This window comes from Oreochromis niloticus, linkage group LG15 (genome assembly GCF_001858045.2).
Source record: "Oreochromis niloticus isolate F11D_XX linkage group LG15, O_niloticus_UMD_NMBU, whole genome shotgun sequence".
Taxonomy (NCBI): domain Eukaryota; kingdom Metazoa; phylum Chordata; class Actinopteri; order Cichliformes; family Cichlidae; genus Oreochromis; species Oreochromis niloticus.
The window spans coordinates 11,745,068-11,768,816 of NC_031980.2; the positions used below are offsets into that span (position 1 = coordinate 11,745,068).

The window sequence follows — 23,749 nt, forward strand, 5'->3', positions numbered from 1 at the left end:
CCGAAGTGTGAGGGAACTATCCGAGGTGCTGAACCCGCCAAAGAGAATCAATCAACGAGAATTAATGCGATTTTTAATCCACTTTAAAGCAGTAAATTTACAAAGAGCCAGCACTAAATAATGACCAGCTATAGCCACGCTGAAAGTCCAAGTCTTTTGAGCTACAGTATTTCTGTTTTTTTTTGTTTGTTTGTTTGTTTGTTTTTAGATAATTTTTCCTTTTTAACAGCGAAAAATGTGGAAGCAGAACTTCTCTGGTGAACTAAACTGTTAAGAAAAACAACCCCAGGACAAAAACCAAAACAACATGGTGAGGATTCATGGGACTTATTAGACTTCACCACGGGAGCTGAGAGAACCACAGGGTGAGCAGGTGCACACAGGCTCACACACACATGTTGAACGGAATAAGCTGAATGGAGACAATCACTTTCACATATACGGTATAAACCAAAATAAACCAACAGACTCCTTTAGGCTGCAGATCTCAGGAGTGTTTCAGTCTTTCCAAGAGGAAAAAAACAAAAAAAAGATGATAGTGGGGGGTTGAAACAGCCTGAACCTCAGCTGGTCTGGATCCCTGTTGGAGCCCCTGGCAGCCCCAGAAAATACCAGATCCTTCACTGAGGTTGTGGAGGTTGGACGTGGGTCAGCGCCCGGCGCTCACACAGGTATGCCTGCAGGGTGCGATGCTTCCTGAGGAGAGGAGGAACAGTCTCTTTTCAGCCATTAAAGGAAAAACAAACGCCCCCCTGGAAGGTGGAATAACGCCGTGTCTGCTCATCATATAATATATTCACCCTAAGGATATTTGGGTTTTCTTTCTGAGCAAACAAGACTTCTTATTTAGCCCTTCATGACTGTACAGAGACACAGCGCCACCTTGTGGATAAGTAAAGCTTTAAGTATTTGAAGTTGATGGGGGGGGGGGTTTCTTATGAATGCATATTTCCCAAGAAGCAACGTACAGACAAAAGAAAGCAAGAGAAAGCAAGAGAAGAGGATGGAAAGAACAAGCTCAGCTTTAAACCTCAGCCTCTCAGATGACCCCGCTCTGCACTCAAAGCATTTCTGATCTCTTTTAATCTATTAATGACTCCACAACTCACCAGCCATGATTATGGCCAGTCACATATGGACGGGCACTCCACATACTTACTGTACAAGGTCACACACTCTGCTGTCAAGTATTAATGTAGTAATACATCGATTTAATCATATTATCTTCATATTATTCAAGCTGGTGGACATTTAAATTCATCTAACTGCTGCATACCAACCTGGATTAATTGCTTAAAGGACAGTGACTGCGGATGTGTGTGTACATGATGAGGCTTTTTTAGATTTCTGAAAATAGTGCGTCTTGCAGCACAACATTAATGGATCGTGCCTGTGAACGCCATCATGCACTAAATGGATGGCTTTGTTGTACGCTGCAGAGGTACCCTATAATTGCTTCACACTCTTTCTCACACACACACAACCTATTTTGCAACACTTGCACGCACACCCATCCCACTGCACTGATTTCACAGGGGTTAGAGGCTTTTCTACCCCTGCTTCTTCCAACAGCTTATTTATCCACTTCCTGACTCCAGCTCTTCTCTTTCACCCCAACAATTCCTAATTTATAAAAAAAAAAAAACCCTTCTCTGCACTTCCGCTGGAGTACTTTAGCCCGAGCACTCAATAACACCATCTATCACGCTCTCAGCACCTCCACTCAACCCTCACGTCCATTCAGCCTCTCCATTCGCCATCCCACTTCATTTACAACACATTTTTACCAGCCCCGACGTAAGTGCTGAGACGGAAGTCCAAATGTCAGCCAATTAGCATACCTAATTACATTTCAGTAATAATGATACCACATTAAAAGGACTAAGAAGGGGGGAACAAGTCAAAGTGATTATCAAAACAACCCCTTGCCTCTTTCAAGCACCATCACTCCCTTTTCAGTAGCAGATGTGCAGAGAAGGCACTTTGTCGTTTGACAAAAATGTCCAAATATCACAGTGTTCATTAAAGCCAGGCCACTGATACAGTAATTTCAGCAATTTTAGCACCTGCGGTACTGATGCACACACACACACACACACACACACACACACACACACACACACACACACACACACACAACAGCAATGAGGCAGATCAGAATGCAAATGCAATACAGCAAAACAAACTAAAGGAATTTTAAAAAGAAATATGTAAAAATCAAATGAGACAAAAAAGTCTAAACAGGTCATCTCTCTTAGCGTAGACAGTATATTTGTTTCAGTTATTAATTTGATTCATTTCTGACAGAGGAGCTGCAAAATATCAGCTACATCCTGCAGCGAATCAGTGTTAGTCCGTGAGCTACAGCTTTCTGTCTTGTTTTATCAAGGCCTTCTTTATCACAGCGAAATACATTTAGGTGAACAAAACAAAATTTTAACACCACACACACAATCAGACTAAACAAGCGGCTAATACAAAGCATCTATTCCACTGGAGGCACAGGGGGTCGTATCAAAACACCATTCAGCGGCACTAAGAGCATTAGAAAGACTCAATTTGGCTTTGAAAAAATATTTTCTGCTTGATGTTTCTCTGCTGCTCTCCATGAATGTGTGTGATGATTGTGTGTGTGTGTGTGTGTGTGTGTGTGTGTGTGTGTGTGTGTGTGTGTGTGGGAGAGTGCGGGAGTGGGTCAGACAGTCTAAGCTCTTTATCCAGGTTCAGTGGCCCGCCGCACATTACAGGGACGAGTAAAGTGAAAGGACTAGCGTCAGCACACTAAATAAATCACTGTGGCCAGAGCAGTAAATTCAGTTATAAGGCTCGTCTTTGCTGTGAAATAAAAATGCTGCCTGGCACAGAGCCAGAATCATCTGCAAAATCCTGTTGCACATATCCACTTGAGCGCATTTATGCCCATCCAGCTGGGCAAATTTTCTGCGTTATTAAAAGTGAACCTAAACCAATTCTTTTTTGCATCCGGCAGATGTCCGAGCGCCTTTTACTTCACTAAAACCCATCTGTCCCATTCACAGTGCAGATCTGTAAAGGTATTACTATTAATTTTCTTCTAATTTCCCAAAATTCACCTGAATTTTGTTGTTTTTTTTCCTTATTATGCATTCTTGAAACAGGCAAAAAGGGCTTGTAGTGTCAGATGGCAGAGTTGCATCTGTGTCTTAAAAACAAAATGAGGTGTTTTTATTTTTATTATTTTCTGTGAGCGACAGATTATTTTAAAAACAGGAAAACTTGGAAATTACTTATTTATTTCCACATTATCTGGCTGACTGACCTTTACGAGGTCAAGGATTCACAATCTGACCTCTATTTAAAAGCGCTAAATTTACCGCCAGAGGCAAAAGTTTCTACTATCCAATCACAATGAGACGGAGGGAAAAGGGGGACAGAGGTGTCTGTGGGTGAGCGATAAGAGCCTGCATGAGACTCAGAGTATTACAGAAAGAGGCTGAATGTGTCTCGGGGTCAAAAGCTCAGATGTCAGGATTTTATCTGTAAAGACATTGTTCGGCACGTCCGTCAAAACTATCTGGAGCTTCAATCTGACAGACAGCATCAGAGAAGATACTGTATCGTGGAATCGGTGTGGCCTAAAGCTGTGATTTTGCCCCATGCTGAATTTAATAGAGAATCAACAGCACCTAATAGTTTGAGATAACATAAATACTCCTTTCATTATATCTTTAGAGTCACTTAATGCTGCTTGTGTTGCATAAAATTTTAGAGTTGAGTTAGAGAAAGATTTGATATTGTAATTCTTCTTCTTCACAAATAACGCAGGAATACACTCTGACCTTCGTGAAAGGGTGACATTTAAAAGAGCGTCTAGAGTGGATGAGTGTGACCCACCTTACATATTGTACAGGAGGGACCCTCAGTGACCTAATCTTGTGATACGTCACTCAAAACCTCACTGACTGTCAGGTTAAAAGAGATTATGATCTGATCTGCAATAGAAGCTGCCACTGGGAAACTTGCATGGTCTGAACACAGATACCCATTAGTGCAGGGACACACATACACACACACACCATTTTATCAAGCATAACGTGCTGTTACAGAAGCAGAGCCTGAACCAGACATGCCCCATAAGCCCACAGGGTGAAAAAGAGAAAAAAAAGCCCTGAGCTGGCTGTCATGCGACTGCCGTTTATGGCAGCGAGTCACAAACACAATCTGGAAGTACAAGTAGAAGAAGAAGCAGCAGAACAAACAACAACTCACGCTACAGCTTTGTTCCCGAACAGACCCTCTGCCACCGTTCTACTCTGGTGGCCTTGAAGACTTCCTCTGGGTCTGTTTAACCACTCAATTAAACTGCTGACACCCAGTCTTATTAAAAAATTACAAAAATAAAACGTTGCACTAGAGCTATTTTTAACACAGCGATTATTTCGGTGTCTGTGTAAATGTGGACACGTGTTTGTGTGTGTGTGTGTGTGTGTGTGAAGCCACGGTGTGCAGAGCCACAGACGATAAATAGTGGTGTCACAGCTAAACAGGAGGCTGGCATGGCTCAAGGTGACCGTCTGCTCGGGCCTTCCTTGGCTGCGGCCGCATCATAATGTCGCCCCTGGCAACAGGATGTCAAGCTGGCCCTGTGCCAACCCAAGGATCTGTGCCAGGCCCACTAGCAACTAGGAGCTTAAAAGCTGGTGTGTGGGCTCGCTCTCTCTCCCCCCCCCAACAACTCTGCTGGTCCACTCCTCATTTTCCTGCTTTTCCCGCTGCCGCTCTCATTCCCATTTCATCCATCTGAAACTCTCAGTATGGGGCTCATGTCTTCCAGATGTGCTGCCTCTCTGTTGCCTATGCCCTTTGCCCTCTCAGCCTTTTTTTCCCCTGCTAAGCATCTTCCTTTACCAAAATTACACAATGCAGAGAAAACTCATGCAGGTGTGCACACTCACCTCAATGAGATTTAGCAAACTTGCCCACTTGATGGGCCGGCAGACGGCAGCGCCCAGAGGCGTAGGCATGGATGTGTGCCTCTTCCGCCCACGACGGTGAAAACAGGTGAGAAATTGTTATAGCAAAAACAGCGCATCGCTTTTCTCGTTAATGAGAGACAACAAACAGGCAAATTCCACAGCATATGGATGAGTTCAGGCTGGGAGGTGTTCAAAGCGGCCTTGCCGTTCTCTGCCATATGGTGTCACTAATTGCGATGTGTTTTTTTTTTCCTTTTGTATGCGACAGAGAGGTGCACCAAAAGAGCTGGTTAAAGGGAGAAAAACACAAGCCCAAAACTGGGGCAAAAGTTTTGATTGTTTTGATGTTGCATTGAGCCGTTTCTTTCTTCTCAAGCAGCCGCCAAATTGAGCCTTGAGGGAGAACGGTTTAAAACATGGCGATTTGAGATTGTTATATTCCCTCCAGATGATGAGGAAATATGTTAAACTAATCACGGTTTACAAGACATGCAAGTGACATTAGATTAGATATATTTATACAACTAACCAAGTTTTCTTCCCTAAAACACATGTGAACATAACAATTATCCCACTAGAGTCACACTGTCATGAACAGAGGCTACATATATTTCATCTACAGCTGTCTTTCGGGGTACAAGCTCAGAACTATATGATACTGGAAAGAACACGTGTTTATGTTGTGTTTCGCTTTCATCTGCAGATTAATGAAAAAAATAAGTGCTCCTCTTTGATTCCTACAAAACATCTTGATTATATTATCACAGGTTTAGCTCTCGCCTCCCAGGAGATGAACGGCGACCAGAACACATCAAACAAATGAAATTAGATTCTGCTTGCCCGCTGTCAACAAGTTAATTTGATGCTGTACTCAAAGGCGAGAACATATGAGGTACATGAGAGCTACATGTTATGAAAAAAGAAAGAATAAAAACAAATACAGAGTACAATCGAAAAGTTCCACGACTCAACCCATTATAAAGGAAAGACAATACTCCTGATTTAAATTTGGACTAAACCTTAATATCTGGAGAAAGTACATGTATAGAGGCAAGTGTAAAGGGGGCCGGCCACTTCATTAGGTACACCTTGCTAGTATTGGGAGATTTTGGTCGATATTGAAATGATCATCCACAGTTGCTGCAGATATGTGTGCTGCACATGCAAGCATGTGCATGTGTATGTTCCACCACACACTAAAGGCCCTCATCTTGATAGAGAAATTGTGACCGTGGAGGCCATTTGAGTACATTGTACTCATTGCTATATTCAAGAAACTAGCTTGACGTGATCGAGCATTGTGACACGGTGCATGAGAAGATGTGTACACATAAAGGCATAGACATGATCAGGATCAATACTCGGGTAGGCTGTAACATTCAAACAATTCTGTGTTGGTACTAAGGGGCCCAAAGAGTGCCAAGAAAATATCCCCCCACACTATTATTACATTAAGAGTAGTTTGAATCAGTGGTAAAAGGCAGGATGGAGCCATGCTATCGTGTTGTTTCTCCAAATTCTGACCCTATCCTCTGAATATCACAGCAGAAATCAGAGTTCATCAGACTAGGTAATGTTTTCCAATCATATGTTGTCTTCTAGTGAGCCTGTTTGAATTGCTGCCTTAATTTCCTGTTCTTAGCCCTAGCTTAGCCCATGTGCTTCAACGTGGTGTTCAGAAATCCTCTTCTGCATACCTTGTTTGTATTTAGTTACTGTTACCTTCCTATCAGCTCAAAGCAGACTGGCTTCAGTCTTCTCCTCTGACCTCTGCCATCAGCAAGATATTTTCTCCTGCTAGTCATTGGATAGTTTCTATTTTTTTGGACCAGTCTCTTTAAGCCCCTGGGATGGTTTTGTGGGGAAATTCTCAGTAGGTCAGCATTTTCTGAAGAACTCAAATCAGCCGTTTTGACACCAACAACCATGCTGCGTTCAAAGATACTCAAATCACCGTTCTTTCCCATTCTGATCCTCATTTTAAACACTAGCAAGTCGTTTTGATCGTGTCTGCATGCCTAAATCCTTTTAGTCGCTGCCATGTTTGATTAATTAGACATTTATGTTAAGCAGCTGAACAGGTGTAGCTAATAAATTGGCCAGTGAGTGTAGATCAAGTACAGATTTTGCTTTTTCAACACATCTAGTAAGAACGATGCATAATCCAACCACAGGCAATATATCAGACTCGAATATAATAGGCACATACTAAATTCAGCAGAATCAAAGATGATCTACGCGTTGTATTTTTGTGGTAACGGCTACTGCGGCTACATTAGAGCGGCATTGTTCCCACAAACCCTCAGTCTTTCCATATGTAAAGACACCCACAGCAACAGAAGTAATTTTATCTGAAATGCTTACAATTTGTGAAACCATTAAAGCAACAGTTGGTAAAACGGCCATTTGCTAAGATGAGATAAAGGTTTCACTAACTGGAGCTGACACACTGCCAAAAAAAGTAGGACCCAGTCAGAAGTCTGTGGCTGGAACAAACCACTGTCATGTTATTTACATACTTGCAGCATTCAATAAGACTCCTATATAGTAGTAGAAGCTTGCCAGATATCTAGAAACACCACCATTTAGATGCCGATGAAACATTATCCACCTCTTTGAAATGGGGGTGTCTCCCTGTGGATTCATTTGTTTTAATTCAGAGAAGTATGAATAAATAATGGGAACATTTGACATCCTTTCATTGTTGCAAATGGTTAAATGCGCACTCAATGCGTGTCTGCATCAATCCGTCTTTGCACTGGAGAGACGGCTGGAGGGGAGGCTTCTAAAATTAGATCCATCAGCGTACAATCGAGATTCAAAGTGTGCATCCACACCTGCACACAGTGATGCAGGGGAACCACGTGGCTGTTGATGCTGTTCTCGGCTTTCACAGAAACTGCCACCTCAGAAGCCGCACAGTGAGCAGCCATATTGGATCTCAGCTCTAGTGTCACCTGACTTTCCTGCTACTTTGCAAGCGTCATCAATCTGATCCTGTCAGCAAAGGATACATGATCCCGGCACACTGAGATACACCGTTTCCCACTGGAAGCTTGTGAAACTGTTAAAGCCATGCTGTTTCATTATTAGCAAATGGGATTAAATGCTAGTTATCTGCTGCAAAAAATACAATAAAATAAAATTTTAAAAAAAGAAATAAAAGTTAGAGGTTAGAGAAGATTTAAAAAAAAATTACTTTAAGCTGATTATTTTAAATTGGCCAGGTTGGATGTAACTGTGCCAGCAAGCTGAGGATATAACTGTCTATTATGAGGAGTCCTGCTACTACAGCCGAGTTAGGCTGAGGAATAGACTTCATCCTGTCAGCTTCTCTGAGGATTAGCTTTGCTATTGTCTGCCTCCCTGTCAATCAACATACAGAAACATATATATACACACAAACACACACACACACACACACTGCACTCCATGTGTGCAATCACTAACACAGATAGACCAAACACACAGCAAGCAAGCAGGCAATTAAAACAAACACAAAACACAAACAAGAATGGGGCAATAATGCTGTCTCTCACACATTTACTCAGTACCATTTGATCAAGTTTTTTTCCCAATGAAAAAGAAAAAATATATGTCAAATAATAAGCTCCAACCGCTGCAGGTTTCTCCATCTCGATTTTTAAAAAACATTCAGAGCATCTAAAATAAACCAGAGCACTGATGGGGCCTGAAGGTGAGATAAAACAGAACTGATTATAACCCCAAATTTCCACTGTACTTCTTATACTGCATGCAGTGACATTGCACATTCCACTGATTTATGTCCTTCTCATACCAAACATTTATCAGCCATATGAACTTGAATTCCAGCATTACACATCGAGGACATTCATGTCATGAGGATGAGATGAAAGACAGATTTTTCCACGCTGTCTCTACCTCATTCTGCTCTGCTGTGTCATACCAAGCTCTAGGTCACCTCTAAACACTCTGCAAAACCAAGTAAGAGCATTGTGAGTAAGCATTTCACTCCTACCTTGCAGCTTCTGCATCACGTTGGTAATATCCCGAGCAGAGTGTCCGTAGTGCCTGGGTGATGCCATGCTGCTGTACTGAGGTCACTAAAGTCACGTCCCAGCTCCTGTGAATCACCCTGGCAGGATCCTCATGCTCTGACCAGGACTGCAGCAGTTTAGAGTCTTCACACTGACCGCAGGGTGTCAAGACTGAATCATGCCAATGTTGCTGTTTCTTTTGAAGTCATCCCTGTTACAGTAGCTGTCTGCAATCCTCACATTCTGCAGAGCTCCTCCCCTGGTAATGATGATGTAAGTGCAAACTGGATGTGTATGCGAGCATGCATGCGTGTGTGTCTGTGCACTGAACATCTTAGCGGCCCCCCTCCCTTCCCTGAGCCTTTTACTCCTGCAGACAGGATAGCTTTGTGGTCTGCATGTACTGCCACCTGCTGTCCAACCAAAAGGAATGCGCTTCCATCTCAGACCTCAGGATAGGGCTTCTTCTCGTGCCTTCTGGTTCTTCCACACTGGAAGTTGTCTTTAGTTGGGCAAATGTGCGTGTCAGCAGAGTGGCAAAAGAAAGAAACAAGAAAAAACAGAATGAGTCACAGAAAATGTGCGATGGAAGATAAATCCCGCTTTAAAAAGGGCCGACATTAAAGAATCAAACCTGTCAGCACTAATACATGTTAAGGCTACTGAAAATTTACCAGACTCAATCTGAGGGTAATATTGGTTTGAGCATTAATTTGTAGAAATGGTTAAAGCCAAACTTGTGCACTCACTCGAGAGTGATAACTACGCCTTCAGCCAGACAGAAGGACTGATGTATTTGCTTTATTAGTGGTGGAAAATGGATGCTATTTACCAAGATTAACTGCTCTTAAATTACTGAAGATAAAATGCAGGCAAAATGGATGAAAATAATTAGCGTTAATGATGCATAGAAAACAAAATCACTTACATATTTGAAAGCATGTTGTTTTGAAAATGAGCTAAATGGCTCTACCACATAAAAATCCAGAAAGCAAAATTTATTTGCAGTTCTAAAAGCAGATTAATACTTCATACTTTAATAACAGTATAATAATTTGTTGGCTTTGTTTGATGGTTAAGGAAAGAATTTCAAGCTCCAACCTGTTGTATAAATCACATTTGGGTTGGGCTGCACCTTAAATATACAGTTGTTTAATATGAATTCATTGTAATAAATAAAATAATACAATGACTAGATGATCATATATTGCCTATATTTTTCTCCTTACTTAAAGGAATAGACTGGAACCCTGTTATTAATCATTTTTCCTAACAGAAAAATTGTTATTTCACTGGTATTAATAGAGGTAGACCATCTCTAGTATGATAAAATCTAAATATACATAAGCATACACAGAACATGTGCACACGTGTGCAAAAGTATGACATAATGCTGCTTGAGTTTATTTCAGTATAAACTAGAAGTTTCAGTTGCTACATAATTCATTGCTTATTGGGCAGCTTTGTGAATTATCCCATGACATCACCTTTACAGTGTGCTCAGGTTAAAGGTTGGATGGGGTGCGGGTGGTGGTGGGGGGATTGGTGTCTTTTGCAGATCAAATCCTTGAAAATAAGCGAGCTGGATCCTAACCAAAAGACATTTCATTTTAAATGTAGTTTTAAAGGAATCAAACATATAATTTGGGGCTGGAATGACAAAGAGCATTAAGAACAAACCTCTGCGAATCAAGCAATAAAGCATCTCTCTTAAAACACAATGTCCAAGATATACTACCCAACAACAGATCAATGCCACTCTTTGAAATGCAAGAGGGAGGTGCGATGAACCACTGGGCTCTGAGCACTTATCGCGATCTGTAATCCCATTAGACAAGTCCTTTCATCATCATCTCAGGAGAGCCCTTAGAAAACTAAAAGAGGGAGCTACAGAGCTCCGTCCAGAGCGTCATTCCACAAAGGCAGACACGGAGGAGGACGCCTGGAAAACAGAAAAACTAATAAATGATCGACTGAAGCTTCTTTGATTTCACTAAATGATTGGCAGCAGGTGAAAAGGGCTGATTTTAAGGATGAGGATTTGCCTTCCACAGTATATCTGCAGGTCTGGATGTCTAGACTTCTGCAACATATTGGCAGCCTTTATGAAGCTTTTGCTGCGTGCTGTTGTTTTGTTTGTTTTCTGCAGTGACTGTGTAAAAATTATATTTATGGGGGGAAAAATTTGTCTTTTAGCCAAAAAGCTGTGGAGAGAAGATGTGGAAGAACATGAAATCCTCAAAATAAGTCCCCCAAACAAGATGAATTGGTGTATTACTGGTAAACCTACCAAAAAAAATGTTCTAAACCACTGTGTAAAACAAGGCAATAAAACAATAATCTATCCAAATTACAGGCCTGCCATTGCTACTGCCATAGAAAATGTGGGGCAAAAGATTTACCTTGGTCAATTCAGTATCAGCTATACAGGAACTCCTTCCCAATAAATGTACATGTGTCAGAATCGGCCATTTGACTTGTCAGTGCACTGAAATGTTGTGGGATCTCGCTGGATTGGCCGGCTGCTCTGCAGCAGGAATAGACTGCTGATTCCTACATTTTTACACAGCTCAGCTTGAGGTGACCTCTACCATTCAGCGCCCCTGTGGACCAAAACAGATTCAGCGAAAGAGAAAGTCGACAATGCTGCAGCAGAGGAGAGCAGAGACAAAACACTCAGGTCAATAGGAAGCCATCCAAGAGTAACCCTTTTAAGATCCGTTTTCTTATCTAATCATTGCACAGGCAGAGAGCTGGGAGCAAGACTGCTAGCATGGTAATCTCTTTCATGCATAGTCAGCAGTTTTCTGAAATCTCATTAGAAAGTTTGCTGTCAACCTGCATGGCAAAAATCAACATGCTAAGAGAGAAACGCTGTTCTGCAAATCTATTATGGGTCCTGAATTATTGTATCTGAAAAGTTGTTTACCGCGAAACGTGTTTGAAACGAGTGAATCTTTCCAGTTATACTGATGTCTGTTATGTATTCAACTCAGAAGCCTTTTACATATTTTTCTGTAGCAAAAAGGACACAATTTTTTTTATAAAGATTCATGAAATTCATTCATGAAAAAATGTGTAAAAATGTACTTGCCACCCATTATTAATTAAGATGCAGAAAACATGGCTTTTTTTGAGTGCAATACTGTTGAATAATCATTATGTGGAGGTCTGCAAACAGACTGTATCACACATTCAAAAGTACAGTGCAAATGTTAAAGATAAATAACCTCAGCCCTTTTATCATTTGTGTCTGCTAAGTAGCTAACAGAGATGTTTTTCCAACTCCTTCCCCCCCATTTTGACTGATGTTTAATGTTTACAGATGTTTAATGTTTACAGGGTGGGAGCAGACATGCTCTCTGACTTTCAGATCACATAAAGAGATGTGTTATGAAGTTACCCTGGAGTATTGCTCCATCTACTGATCAAAGCGGGGACAGAAGAAACACAGAGAGTAGCTCCCTGATGCATTTATTTCTAACCAATGCAACGTCCTTAAAACAAAACAGTATCACCCAGTTGCTTCTCTTCTTCTCACCCGTTTATTTTTATTTTACTACTTTTATACATGCTCCAGAAAAGCACATTGATATAAGCCACAGCTTTGAAGGTTCATAAAATATTAATTTTTAAAAATCTGTAAAATCTGCATTTTTCCTTGCTGCCTAAATCTTTGAAGTACTTCTGGATGTGTATTTCTTTACTAAGACATTAAGGACTGCACAGTGATTTCCCACCACTCCACCCTGCTACACCTGATAAATGCCATGAACAAAAGCTATGAAAGCTTAAAGAATGTCTCCGCCACATATCAACATGTTGGTTTATTGCCCTTCAGCTTTTCTGTATCAGACAACAATGGCCTGACATACTATTTTCAACAGGTCATACAGCCGAGCCAACAATTAAAGGAAGTTCAAGCTTCGGTTGGGATAGTCTCTCTCCCTTACTCTCTCTTTGCGAGTGAGAAGGTTAAAGCTCTCTTAGCCTAATAAACTCTCATAGATTTTTGACTACAAAGCTCATAATTGTGTATTTTATTGAAAACACTGACTCAGTGAATGTTTAGAGAAAGCTGAGATCAGGGGTCAACTCTGAGAAGTAAAATAAGAAGCTGCCGCTGGAGCAAAGGGGCCGGTCTACCTCAGAGGCATACCAATGTGACTGCTCGCATCGTTCTTCCTGACTGAATTGATGAATTTGCAGCAGATTTGGCTGCAATTCTTTTTTCTTTAGTTTAGCGTGGGATCAAAAACACAGAGATTAATTTCAGTGCATTGCATCCTGATTTGTCGAGAGAAGGCGGTAAAAAAGAACTTGAAATAAAAATGTTGGTGTATCAAAAGAGCAGCTGAGCAGCTTTTCTTTCTTATCAAACTACAGTGTTTTTACTGAATCTCTCAAATTCAGGCAACCCTGGTTTTGATAGAGAGAGAGGCACTGAAGAAACACTGAGTTTACCAATAAAAATGCTGCAGTTAAAGACACTTGCAAAATTACAATCACCATTTTCAGTTGGTGATTTGCCTTCCAACTCCCCTTACAACCCTAGAAATGTAACTCCTGGTGCAAGCTGATGGCTAGTCGCCTGGGGTCTCGTGACGGAAGAAAGAAAAGAAGACATTGAAATATTTATAATTTCTGAAAGGAAGAAAAATATTTGTGATTGTAATAGACTCTCATATGGTAACAGCTGAAGGACTAACCCCTGCGCTGCTGTGGTGATCCTTCTTCTACTTTAATCAACCTGAAGGAAATGATGAGAGAGGAAGTGATTACAGAAACACCCCGTCTCTATACCTCCAGGATCTCTGTCCTGGATAGATAAGCCCCTCCTGTTGCTAATTTCCAGCAGAAAAGCAGGAAATGTGACAGTGTAGTTTTCCGCTTCCATAAACAAGCTGACTGTCAGAGTTAGCTGCCAGCCCTGCGAGTGTCTGGGCTGAGTCTCCTTTTGAGGGAGTCGGACGTTACCGACAGGGAAAGTGAGCAAAGGAGAAGAGGGAGAAAGTAGGGGGAACAGGAAAAGAGACGGGACAGAAAGACAGGAAAATCCATCAAAAAAAAAAGGACAGGAAAGAATTGACAGGAGAGAAGGGAGAAGACGAGAGGAACAGACAGGCTGAACTGAGCTTCAGTCTCTCTTCCTCTCCTTTGACAAAGCAGATAAAGTCATGGCTGCGAACAACACAAATTTCCTTCTGGAAATGCTTCAGCCTGCCGACGTTGGTGAGTTTTCTGAGTTTTCCTTCTCTTTTAGCTGGTCTTTTCCATGTGGTTGCTCTGATTGGTGCCCTCAGGAATTCAAGCTTGAATCGCCTCCTGGAATACATGTAATATGTGGGCCTGGTGCCTTTTTGAACCAAGCTTTATCATCCAAATTTGAATATTCAAAGAAACCTTTTCTGACTTCTAAGAATGCTCGATCTGTTTGGTGCTCATCTAAGGAGCGTGGAAAGAAAAGCGACTGGACTTCTTTAAGTTTCTTGAGGACGTTTCACCTTTCATCCAAGAATCTTCTTCAGTTCTAAAACCAAATGGTGGAGAGTCCCAGGTATTTAAGCCCTAGTGGGAGTTTTCCCTTAAGAGGGTACTTGACTATTGATCAGGTGCCTCATCAAATGAACAAAGGTGAAGGTCATTATCTGAGTTTTCAGGTGAAACCTCACCCTATCATGTGACCTACTGAGATCAGTGTTAATGTCAGTCCAGTCACTTTTCTTTCTAAGCTCCTTGGATTACCATAACCTGGATGACTGAGAACCTACACAGACATATTTGCTGCTGGTGTTTTCTTTTTTTCAGTTTTCCCTAATGGCATTTCCAGATGACTTTTTACTAGCGTCTGCCTTCCATTTTCCAAAATTAGAGAAAAAAAAACTTGTGGAAATGTGGTCTAGTAACAAAGCAGGTTCAGGCTTTTTGAACATTTTATTGAGGGGAACCCGATTTGTTTTCCTGGCATAAGTCCAGTGGTATTTGTCTCATCCGCTACATTCTCTTGCTTCTCTCAAGCATGCTCAGTTGGCTTTATCCAAGGCAAAGTAGCACTGAGCAAGAATATGTCAACAGCTTTTCATTTTTTGTGTGCGTGTGCATGTGTGGAAATAAAACTCAGTTGGTTTGTTTTCTCCAAGAGGCTCAATCTGTTAAACACAGGCAGAGGAAAGCCTATTATTATTTTGTCAAGGGCCACCATATTTCAAGACATGTCTGGCAATTCTCAGTTTCTTCCTAGCACACATTAAATTCCTTGCATTCACAGTGGATTATTTTTTTTTTTAAAAAAGACCATAAAGGGTATTTAGATGCACTGCATGTGCATAAGAGTAGTGAGGATGTATAACTTTACCAAGGCTGAAAAACCTTCCAACCTGGGCAATAATTGATGGTGTGGTATGATGTTGTATTGAGAGCATCAAAAAAATGTATCTAAATGTATCTTTTTGCCAATTTTATATGCCTTTGCAAAAATAATAATTGGTTGTGCCACACTTGCCACACAGAACTGCAAGCAAGTATTTGTGATACCTGGTAATCAGTCTTTCACATCACTGTGGTGGAATTTTGGCAAACTCTTCTTTGCAGAATTGTTTTAATTCAGCCAGAGTGGAGGAGTTTCCAGCATCAATGGCCTTTTTAAGGTCATATCAAAAAAGACTCAATGGGATTTAAGTTAAGACTTTGACCAGGCCACTCCGAAGCCTACATTTTTGTTTTGGTCCATTCAGAGGTGGGCCTGCGGATGTGTTTTAGATCACTGTTCTGCTGCATAGCCCAAGTGTGCTTGAGCTTTAGGGCATGAACTGATGGCCAGACATTCTCCTTTAGAATTTTATTTTACTGTTGGTGTGATAATCTTTTTATGAAATGCTGTGTTAGTTTTATGTCAGATATAAAGGTGCTCAAGCCTTCAAGAAATCTTTTTTTGAGGATCACCAAGATGTTTTTTAGCAGTGCAAGATGAGCCTTTGTGTTCTTTTTGGTCAGCAGTGGTTTTCTCCTTGGAACTCTCTCTTGGATGCCATTTTTGCCAAGTCATGAATTCTAAGTGTAACTGAGACACGTGAAGCCTGCAGCTCTTTAGATGTTGTCCTGGTTATTTTCTGACCTCCTTCCATAAGTTATGGATGTGCGCTTGGACTATTTTCGGTAGGCCGGAGGAAGGTTCACCACTGTTCCAAGTTTAGATTCCCAGCCTTAAAGCTTTAGAAATGGCTTTATAACTCTTTCCAGACTGATAGATATCAATGACTTTGATTCTCAGCTGTTTCTTTAGATCTTGGCACGGTGTGCTGTCTTCTGAAATCTTTTAGCCTGCTTCACTTGGTCAGGCAGGTTCTATTTAAGTAATTCTTTGATTCAACCGGTCTGGCAGTAATCAAACCTAAGAGTAGCTTGTGAAACTGAAGTGAACTTCTGAAAAAATTTGGTTAATCACAGTTAATTCATAATTTCACACAAGGAAATCATGAATTAACTGATTAATAATAAAATGATGGTTTAATAAATTAAACCATAATTTAAAACTGCATTTTATACTTACTCAGGTTATCTTTGTCTAATATTACAATTTCGTTTAATGATCTAAAGCATGTAAACAAAGAAGAAAGCAAGAAAGAGAGCAAACACTTTTTCACAGACTTGTAATGTGAATATTTGTGATATAAAAAAGATACTACAGCACAGATCATTTTATAAAGATCCTTTTTTAAATGGTATGCTTCTCTCTTCACAGACCACCTGATTATAGCTTTCTGTGCTTCTGTGGCAGTGGGCCTTCTCTTGGGCGCCCTAGTTTATGTGATGCTTACTTGGTTTTCCCGACACAAAGCAGGCTCTGCCAGCATCACCCGCCGCCCGCATCGCCACTCGCACACTTCTTCCCGCCATCGTCCAGGCTTTAACCGCAGCAGCAGCTATGACCGGCGAAGCAACAACAGCTTAGTGACTGCTGCTTTCACCTTTCACCGCCAGACTTCCTCTCCGGATCACCTTGACGCAATGGCGCATAAATCCAGCTTCAGGGGCTCCACCTTCCACCCGCTCCTCCAGTGCAGCCAAATTGCAAGAGAGGCAGAGGAGGGGAGCCAAACCACACTGCCACGTACACCACCTCTGACTACATCAACTGGATCAGCTCAAAGCGTAGCCCAGCCAGCTGCCACCCCACCAAGACCAGAGTCATTTTGGGGGAACAGTGTGAGAGGTCTTCATGCTACGCAGACCCCACCTCCAGCTTATGAGAGCATAATCAGAGCTTATCAGGAAACCCGAACCTGAGAGAAGTGAAAGGACCACTGGCTGATACTAATTGGGAGATGAACGGATTTCCAAACCGGACTAAATCTATAATGATTTTTATGATCAGGTGGAGCTGGAGTGGAGAAAACAAAGAGGTCAAGCTCAGCTAAGTGCCCTACTTAACACAATAACTTCCTGAAATTACATAATTTTTAGGTCATCTGCTATATATTTATAAACATATTTGCCTTTCATCATTAGATACTTTTATTAAAAAAAAAAATTGTAAAAAGTCATTTGAATGGTGTTGCATCCTGGCAATGGTGATTATTTATAATGCAAGGCAAGACATATGCTTTCTCCATTCAGGTCATATAATAACTATGCAAGAAAAGATGTAATGATTGTACATGTGAAGCTTAAAAGATAAATAAAAAGTGTGTGTAAGCCTGTAGTTAATAAAGTGCATTAGACTATTTGATGTTTTATCAAATTCATGTTGAAAACTTGGTTAAACGGACCTGATGTTTTTTATTTTCTGAATCACATATTCAAGATGATTTTGTTTATGTGTTTGCATGAACAGCAGTTGCGAATGTGACATGTGAGAAAATGTGGGCATTAGGTATAAGAATTTTTGTTCTGTATGTTTTGAATGTATTTTACTGGACTCTGCTCTTAAGTTAATGCAATAAAGCAAGACTCAAAAAGGTTTTTCAGTGCAGACAAAATATATAAAAAGGTGAATGATTCTTCCAATAAGCCCTCTACAGGTATAAAGAAATGATACTGAGCAATCTCAAAATGTAATGGGTTCTGTCCTTTACCACTCCACCTATAGCTACTTTCAGCTGCTCCCTTGATACAAGCATAAATGGGCTTTTAATCTCCAGCTAAAATTGAACCAGTGACCTTTTGCATGGCAAGCAAATGTCTGAACCGTTGTACTATGAAGTGCTACTATGTTGACTTTCATGAAACCTCTCCAGCACACTTCATAAAAGTCAAGGTAGTCCCCTCATGATGCAGTTCAACCTAGCAGTCACCCAAATATGAGCTACCAACAGTTCAAGACTATAGTGTTGTTCCACAGTAAAGTACTCTAGTGCAAAAAAAAGCCAGAATACAGTAATAGTAATAGCTGGGTTAGACTGCTATATTTACAGTGCAGCTGTGCTGTCATTTTTATTACTGTCCTAACTGTTGTTTCCTGAAGAAGGAACTAGTGTACAACAGTAAAGTTTGAAAGGTGAAGGACACAATCCCTACAGAGCTCTTAAACTTTACAGGACCAAACGATGAGCAGCACTCGTAATGGCAAAACACATCATCGCTAAGGTTTTTACAGCTGACTAAAACCAGACAAAAAAATAAACTTGAATTTGAAAAAAAAATTAACTGAGAAAATGTGTAATTACAACCTGCTTGACGAGATCTTGGCCTGATTTTTCACTCAAACTTAGGATGTCAACATGACTGAGTTAACTGACTTGAAAAACTGCTCTTTGTGCTGCAATATGTTCTCTGAATAATAAAATCAAAATAATAAAAGCTAACCTAAAACTTAACATTTTTAAACAATACAAACTAAAACCTAAGCTGAAACAAACAAACATACTATGGAAACTAAATTAATTACATTTTTTCCACATCTAATACACACACAAAAATGAACTATACAACCAAATCTAAAAACATGAAGCTCACATATCAAAACATGACTCCAAAATACTAAACTCTTAGCACAATTTTACCAGTCTCACTCAAATATCGTTATAAATCCAAGTTTTGCACATTTCTGACGCACACATCCATTATTTAGCACACTTTTTTCACCTAGAAACGCTGGCCTTCAAAATGCAACACAATCGCTACCAGTTACTCTCACTCGTCATGCACCTCCTCAAACTCAACTTGAAGAACAATTCAGTCATGTGTCAGAGTATAAAAGAGGCCTCAAGTGACGAAGAGGAAGACTAGCAGGCAGCGGAGGCCATCGTGGACGAGGAGGAAGAGGAAGGCTCAGCCATGCCAATATTTCCAGTGAAATATGTGCAGCTGTCAGCTCAGCTGGACATTTTGTATTATAGTAACCAATAAATACTTCTTTTGTTACCTTTTTGTATCTCTGCACTGATTTTCTTGGCAATGTTTCACACTGTACTAACATTACATGGTGGAATTACTGAGTTTTGCCATATACTACATGAAACAGGTAACACTGGTGTTGACATACTGTACATGTACAACTGTAAATGCTATATTTGGACAAAACACCCTACACTTCACCAGAACGCAAAAAAATAAACTTACTCTTACACATTTGCATGGATTTAAATATGTAGCTTCATGGCCAAAAAATACAGAAATACTTTTTATAGTAGTTTCCTGAATTTCTGAATTGGTTTTTGATGTTCTATAGGAATATAAAGGTATGTGTGTGTTGTTTTGGTTAAAGAAATCAGTTTTGAGAAGAAAGAACAATGTTCTAAAAGTTATATTTTATGATATGTTAAAAATGCACATAAAATGCAAAAAACCTGTAATAACAAATATGTTACTGCATGTAAAAAATACACTTCTGTTTAGATAGATATATCTTGCTCTTTTTGTCAGACCTTCCCACAGATGTCCTCCTATATATTTTTTTGTCTTGTACTTATGGAAAGTAGTTGTAGTTATGGAAAGACATTACTGGTTTTATTTCTAATAACATTTTGTCAAATTTTCACTTTAAAAAATCTGGTACATATTTGACTGAGAAAGAGAAAGGAGGTCAAACTCATTTTACACTGTGAGCCAGATACAGCACACTTTGATCTTAAGTGGGCCAGACCAATGAAACTCCTCTTTCTGTCCGTGCATAATGGTTTATTTACAATTTCAATTATTCGATTATTGAATATTATCTTAATATTTGATAAAGAAGCACAATTTCAACAGGGCATCTCAGTTTTTTCTACATAATAAAGATTCATTCACTCCTGTAGTGAATGAAAGAAATCTATATGTATGAGAATTAAATTGTAAGAAATAAACATGTAAAATTACAGAAAAAGTTCTGGTAGCTGTATCTTATTGTCAATCCTGTGATTACAAAACACAAAGTTTTTGTTTATTCACGGAATACGTCCTTCATTTGTATCCATTGTTAAAAAAAAAAAAAACCCATTAATTTCTGTAGTGAAAAATAACGAACTTTTCTGCTATTTTTTTTATCTGTTACCTAATTACTTTATTGTGGCCACATGGGAGGTATTTAGCAGTAAAGATAAAGCTGTAATACAAGTCTTTATCCAGCTTATTCCTTTCCCCGGGAATTATATTTGACACCCCCACTCTAGCCCATCTATTCTCATCAGTTTGATTTTACTCATTGCCAAATTTCACATCCATAAATTGCAGTTCTCCAATAAGAAGCCACACTTCCCTATTTTCATGAATGGAAATTAAACTTTATGTGCCCAAAATTTATTCTTCCCGCAACAAGAATGCTATAAACATTTTTCATTTTATAATAATATCGTTTTGTAACATTATTACCGTTTTTATTTTATGTCTCTCTTACTCTCGCCCCTCCCCTTTTCCCCCTGTGCATCTCCGATATGAAATTTACTTTTTACACTGTCGTTTTTGCGTAATCTTGCCGTTCACACACTGAAACTCTAAAGCTGTCAATAAAAAAAACTGTTGCAGTGGATGACGTATTATTTGTGGGACAAATTTATGTTGTGTTTATGTACACCGGCAGTCGTGGAGGACGTTATCGTAGTTCTTTTAAAACGTGTCCATCGACAAATACGGTAATATCGCTTATCAGAAATGGACATTAATCCACTACATGTCCACCGGGTTACTCCGTTAGCCGTTTGGATGCCTTGCACAGAGATAGAACAGTTATAGCCAAATGCTAACTAATCTCCACCAAGTTAGTGGCAGCTAAGGCTTCATTTAGCTTCACCCGGATTACGTTTGGGTGTTCATGCCAGCTTTGGCTTTATGGCGGAGACTTACCGGTGTTTATGTTATTTAGTCAAGTAATTTTAGCCCAGCTGTCAGTCACACCCACCTGCTATGTTATGTGTGGCTAGCTAACGTTTAGCTAATGGTCTTTGAATAAATTGACGCTTTAGATTAGTTCACCATTAGCACTGTCACGAGTTAAATGTTAGCACTGCTAAGTGTTTAAACTGACATGACAAACATTAAATGTAATTATCGGGTCTTTTTTGCGTTGACATACCGTTATGTGCCTTATCAGACACTATCCTCACGTCTGTGACTCTGTCAAATAGGTTGGACAGCAGTCTGGTTAATACACGCACATCTGGGAGGGCACACGGGGGAAGGATGTCCGCAGCCGCTCTGCGCTGGATCCGTTGTCGGAGGCTGAGCACAGCTGGGCCACCCGGTGTGAAGAAAGTGCTCCAGTGGAAAGATTTAAGTAAGTTATTAGACAAAATCAGCAATCTTGTACACTAAATTTCGGTAAACACATTGAAAATAAAGATCTTCCTCTTCGCTGACATTTAGGGAAAGTTGCTAAAGTAACTGGCGCAGTTGTCTTGGGGTAAGTTACATTATTAAAAGACTGATTTATGCATCGTGTGAGAGAAGAATGATCTCTGTCCCATAGCTTATTAAACATGCTCCTTTCTGCAGGGGCTGTCTTTTTATTACTTATGAGATGATAGCCTTGGATAAGGCTGTGACCATTGACACTAGTGCAATTCTTCAGGAGAAGAACAAGTCGTACATCTATCTGAGGGCCACTCCTTCAGATGAAAAAGACAACCTAACTGGAGGTAATTAATGCTATCCTAAACAACCTCATGGGTAACATGAGACATTATAATGTGTCTTTTCATATATTTACATACCCTATGTTGCTGGATTCAGTCACAACTTTTCACCAAACCCTGGCTGGTGTTTCTAGGACAATCCCAGAATAAACAGTACATTTATAAATTCATCACAGAGTCTCATATTTTATCTTTTTGCCTGTTGTACTACTCTGTTTGTAGTCCTACATTTTCTCACTGCATCAAGATATTCACATTCTGTTTCTACATACCTCCATCCAGTGTCAGACTTATTTTGGGACGAATTAGACCTTTAATTGTGAAAATACACAAGTTCAGATGTAGCATCCGCCATTCGGCATTGCAGTATTTCTTCTTGTACAAAATCTGTTATTTTAAGCTCTTTTGCTGTATAACATATGTACATATTTCCACTAGCCCATAAATGTAGTAAGACTGTTTAGATTTTTAATTTAAATTTACTGTTTTTTGGACATGTTCCTTCTTCCCTCCTGTGGGAGGGCATTATCTGACAAATATGCTGAGTGGCTACATTTTGTTCTTGTATAAGAAAGTGTTGAGTTTTTTATGTTCAGTGGGGCAGTGACATCTGCCTTCATTCTTCCTGTTTTCCCTTTCCTGCCAGGACTTTGGGCCATTTAGTGTTGGGTGATTTTACTTCCTCTACCTTTTTAGTGGAAGCTTTCACAATCAACTTATATTCAAATATAAGCTGCTTGATTATGCTGAAACATATGATCATGATCATTTTAAGCAGTACTCACTCATAATACGTTAATTTCACTTTTAACTTAAAATAAGTACATGTGAACTTAACACACAACAGTATAGCAGGGAGTGTGTTTAGGCTTTCGGGGAGGTGCAAATGCTATAGCTGTAAGGATGAGATGGATTTATAATGAAAGATAAAAAATAGAATCATTATTATAAAAATGGAAATATAAATTAATCTCACTCAAATTTGATTAATTAGCCACCTCTACAGGAAAGCATTTCTAAATGGTTTCTGTTTTCTTTATAATGTTATAGAAATGCAATTCCAAATTCTGTCAAGGGAGTAGTGGCTAGTTGTTTTTTCTGCATCTCTTCCAGGACTTACACACAAAGCAAGGAGGGAACTTCATAAAGCAGCAAGACGGTTTGTGGAAATATCCTCGAGGCTTTTACTGCAATCACTCGATGGTGAGAATCTAACAAACACCAATTCACCAATAACATAGATACACCATAATGCCACCCCTAATATTTCTTGAACTTAACTTCTTGAACTTGTTGCCAATAGCAGGGCAAGTGTTTATGCTCAGAAAACTGTAGTCATTCAGTCAATTTTATGTGACGTATGTGCACAGAGACCAAAGGAAACACCTGCCTTTGCACATGCACATCCTGTTTTGAATGCCACATAGCTTGTACAGTGGTGTGGATCTTGTGAAAGTGAGTGGAATAAACAGGTCTGAGATTTTTTGTTTTGTTTCGGCACCTGTAGTTTTAAATCCGCAGACAAAAAGTTACATTGACTTTTGTTTACTTTAACCTTTTACAAATTAATAGCTGCCAAGTTGATGACACAAGTTTCACTCCTGCAAGGTTTGTACTGTAGCTCCTTAGCTTTTGTAATAATGTAAAAGGTGACGCAGTAGACACTGGTAGTTAACCATTTAGCTGTAGTTAGAATTGCTAAAAGGTCCAAATAGAGGAATTAGTA

The 23,749-nt window shown here is 39.9% G+C and overlaps 1 protein-coding gene and 1 long non-coding RNA gene across 2 annotated transcripts in view; one reads left to right on the plus strand and one right to left on the minus strand.

Annotated features, from left to right (window-relative positions):
* LOC112841727 (uncharacterized) lies at positions 1–21,589 on the minus strand. Its single transcript, XR_003214069.1, has 3 exons — positions 21,465–21,589; positions 8,956–9,476; positions 1–696 (listed from the first exon to the last, which is right to left on the minus strand). It is a non-coding gene; the product is annotated as an uncharacterized LOC112841727 (long non-coding RNA).
* serac1 (serine active site containing 1) overlaps positions 20,874–23,749 on the plus strand; it is an 8,725-nt gene continuing 5,849 nt past the window's right edge. Inside the window, exons 1-5 of the mRNA XM_003449931.5 lie at positions 20,874–21,024; positions 21,517–21,665; positions 21,755–21,791; positions 21,884–22,026; positions 23,137–23,226. Of these exons, the coding sequence (XP_003449979.2) occupies positions 20,921–21,024; positions 21,517–21,665; positions 21,755–21,791; positions 21,884–22,026; positions 23,137–23,226 (523 nt within the window). The 5' untranslated portion in view covers positions 20,874–20,920. The remainder of the gene's footprint in view (positions 21,025–21,516; positions 21,666–21,754; positions 21,792–21,883; positions 22,027–23,136; positions 23,227–23,749) is intronic.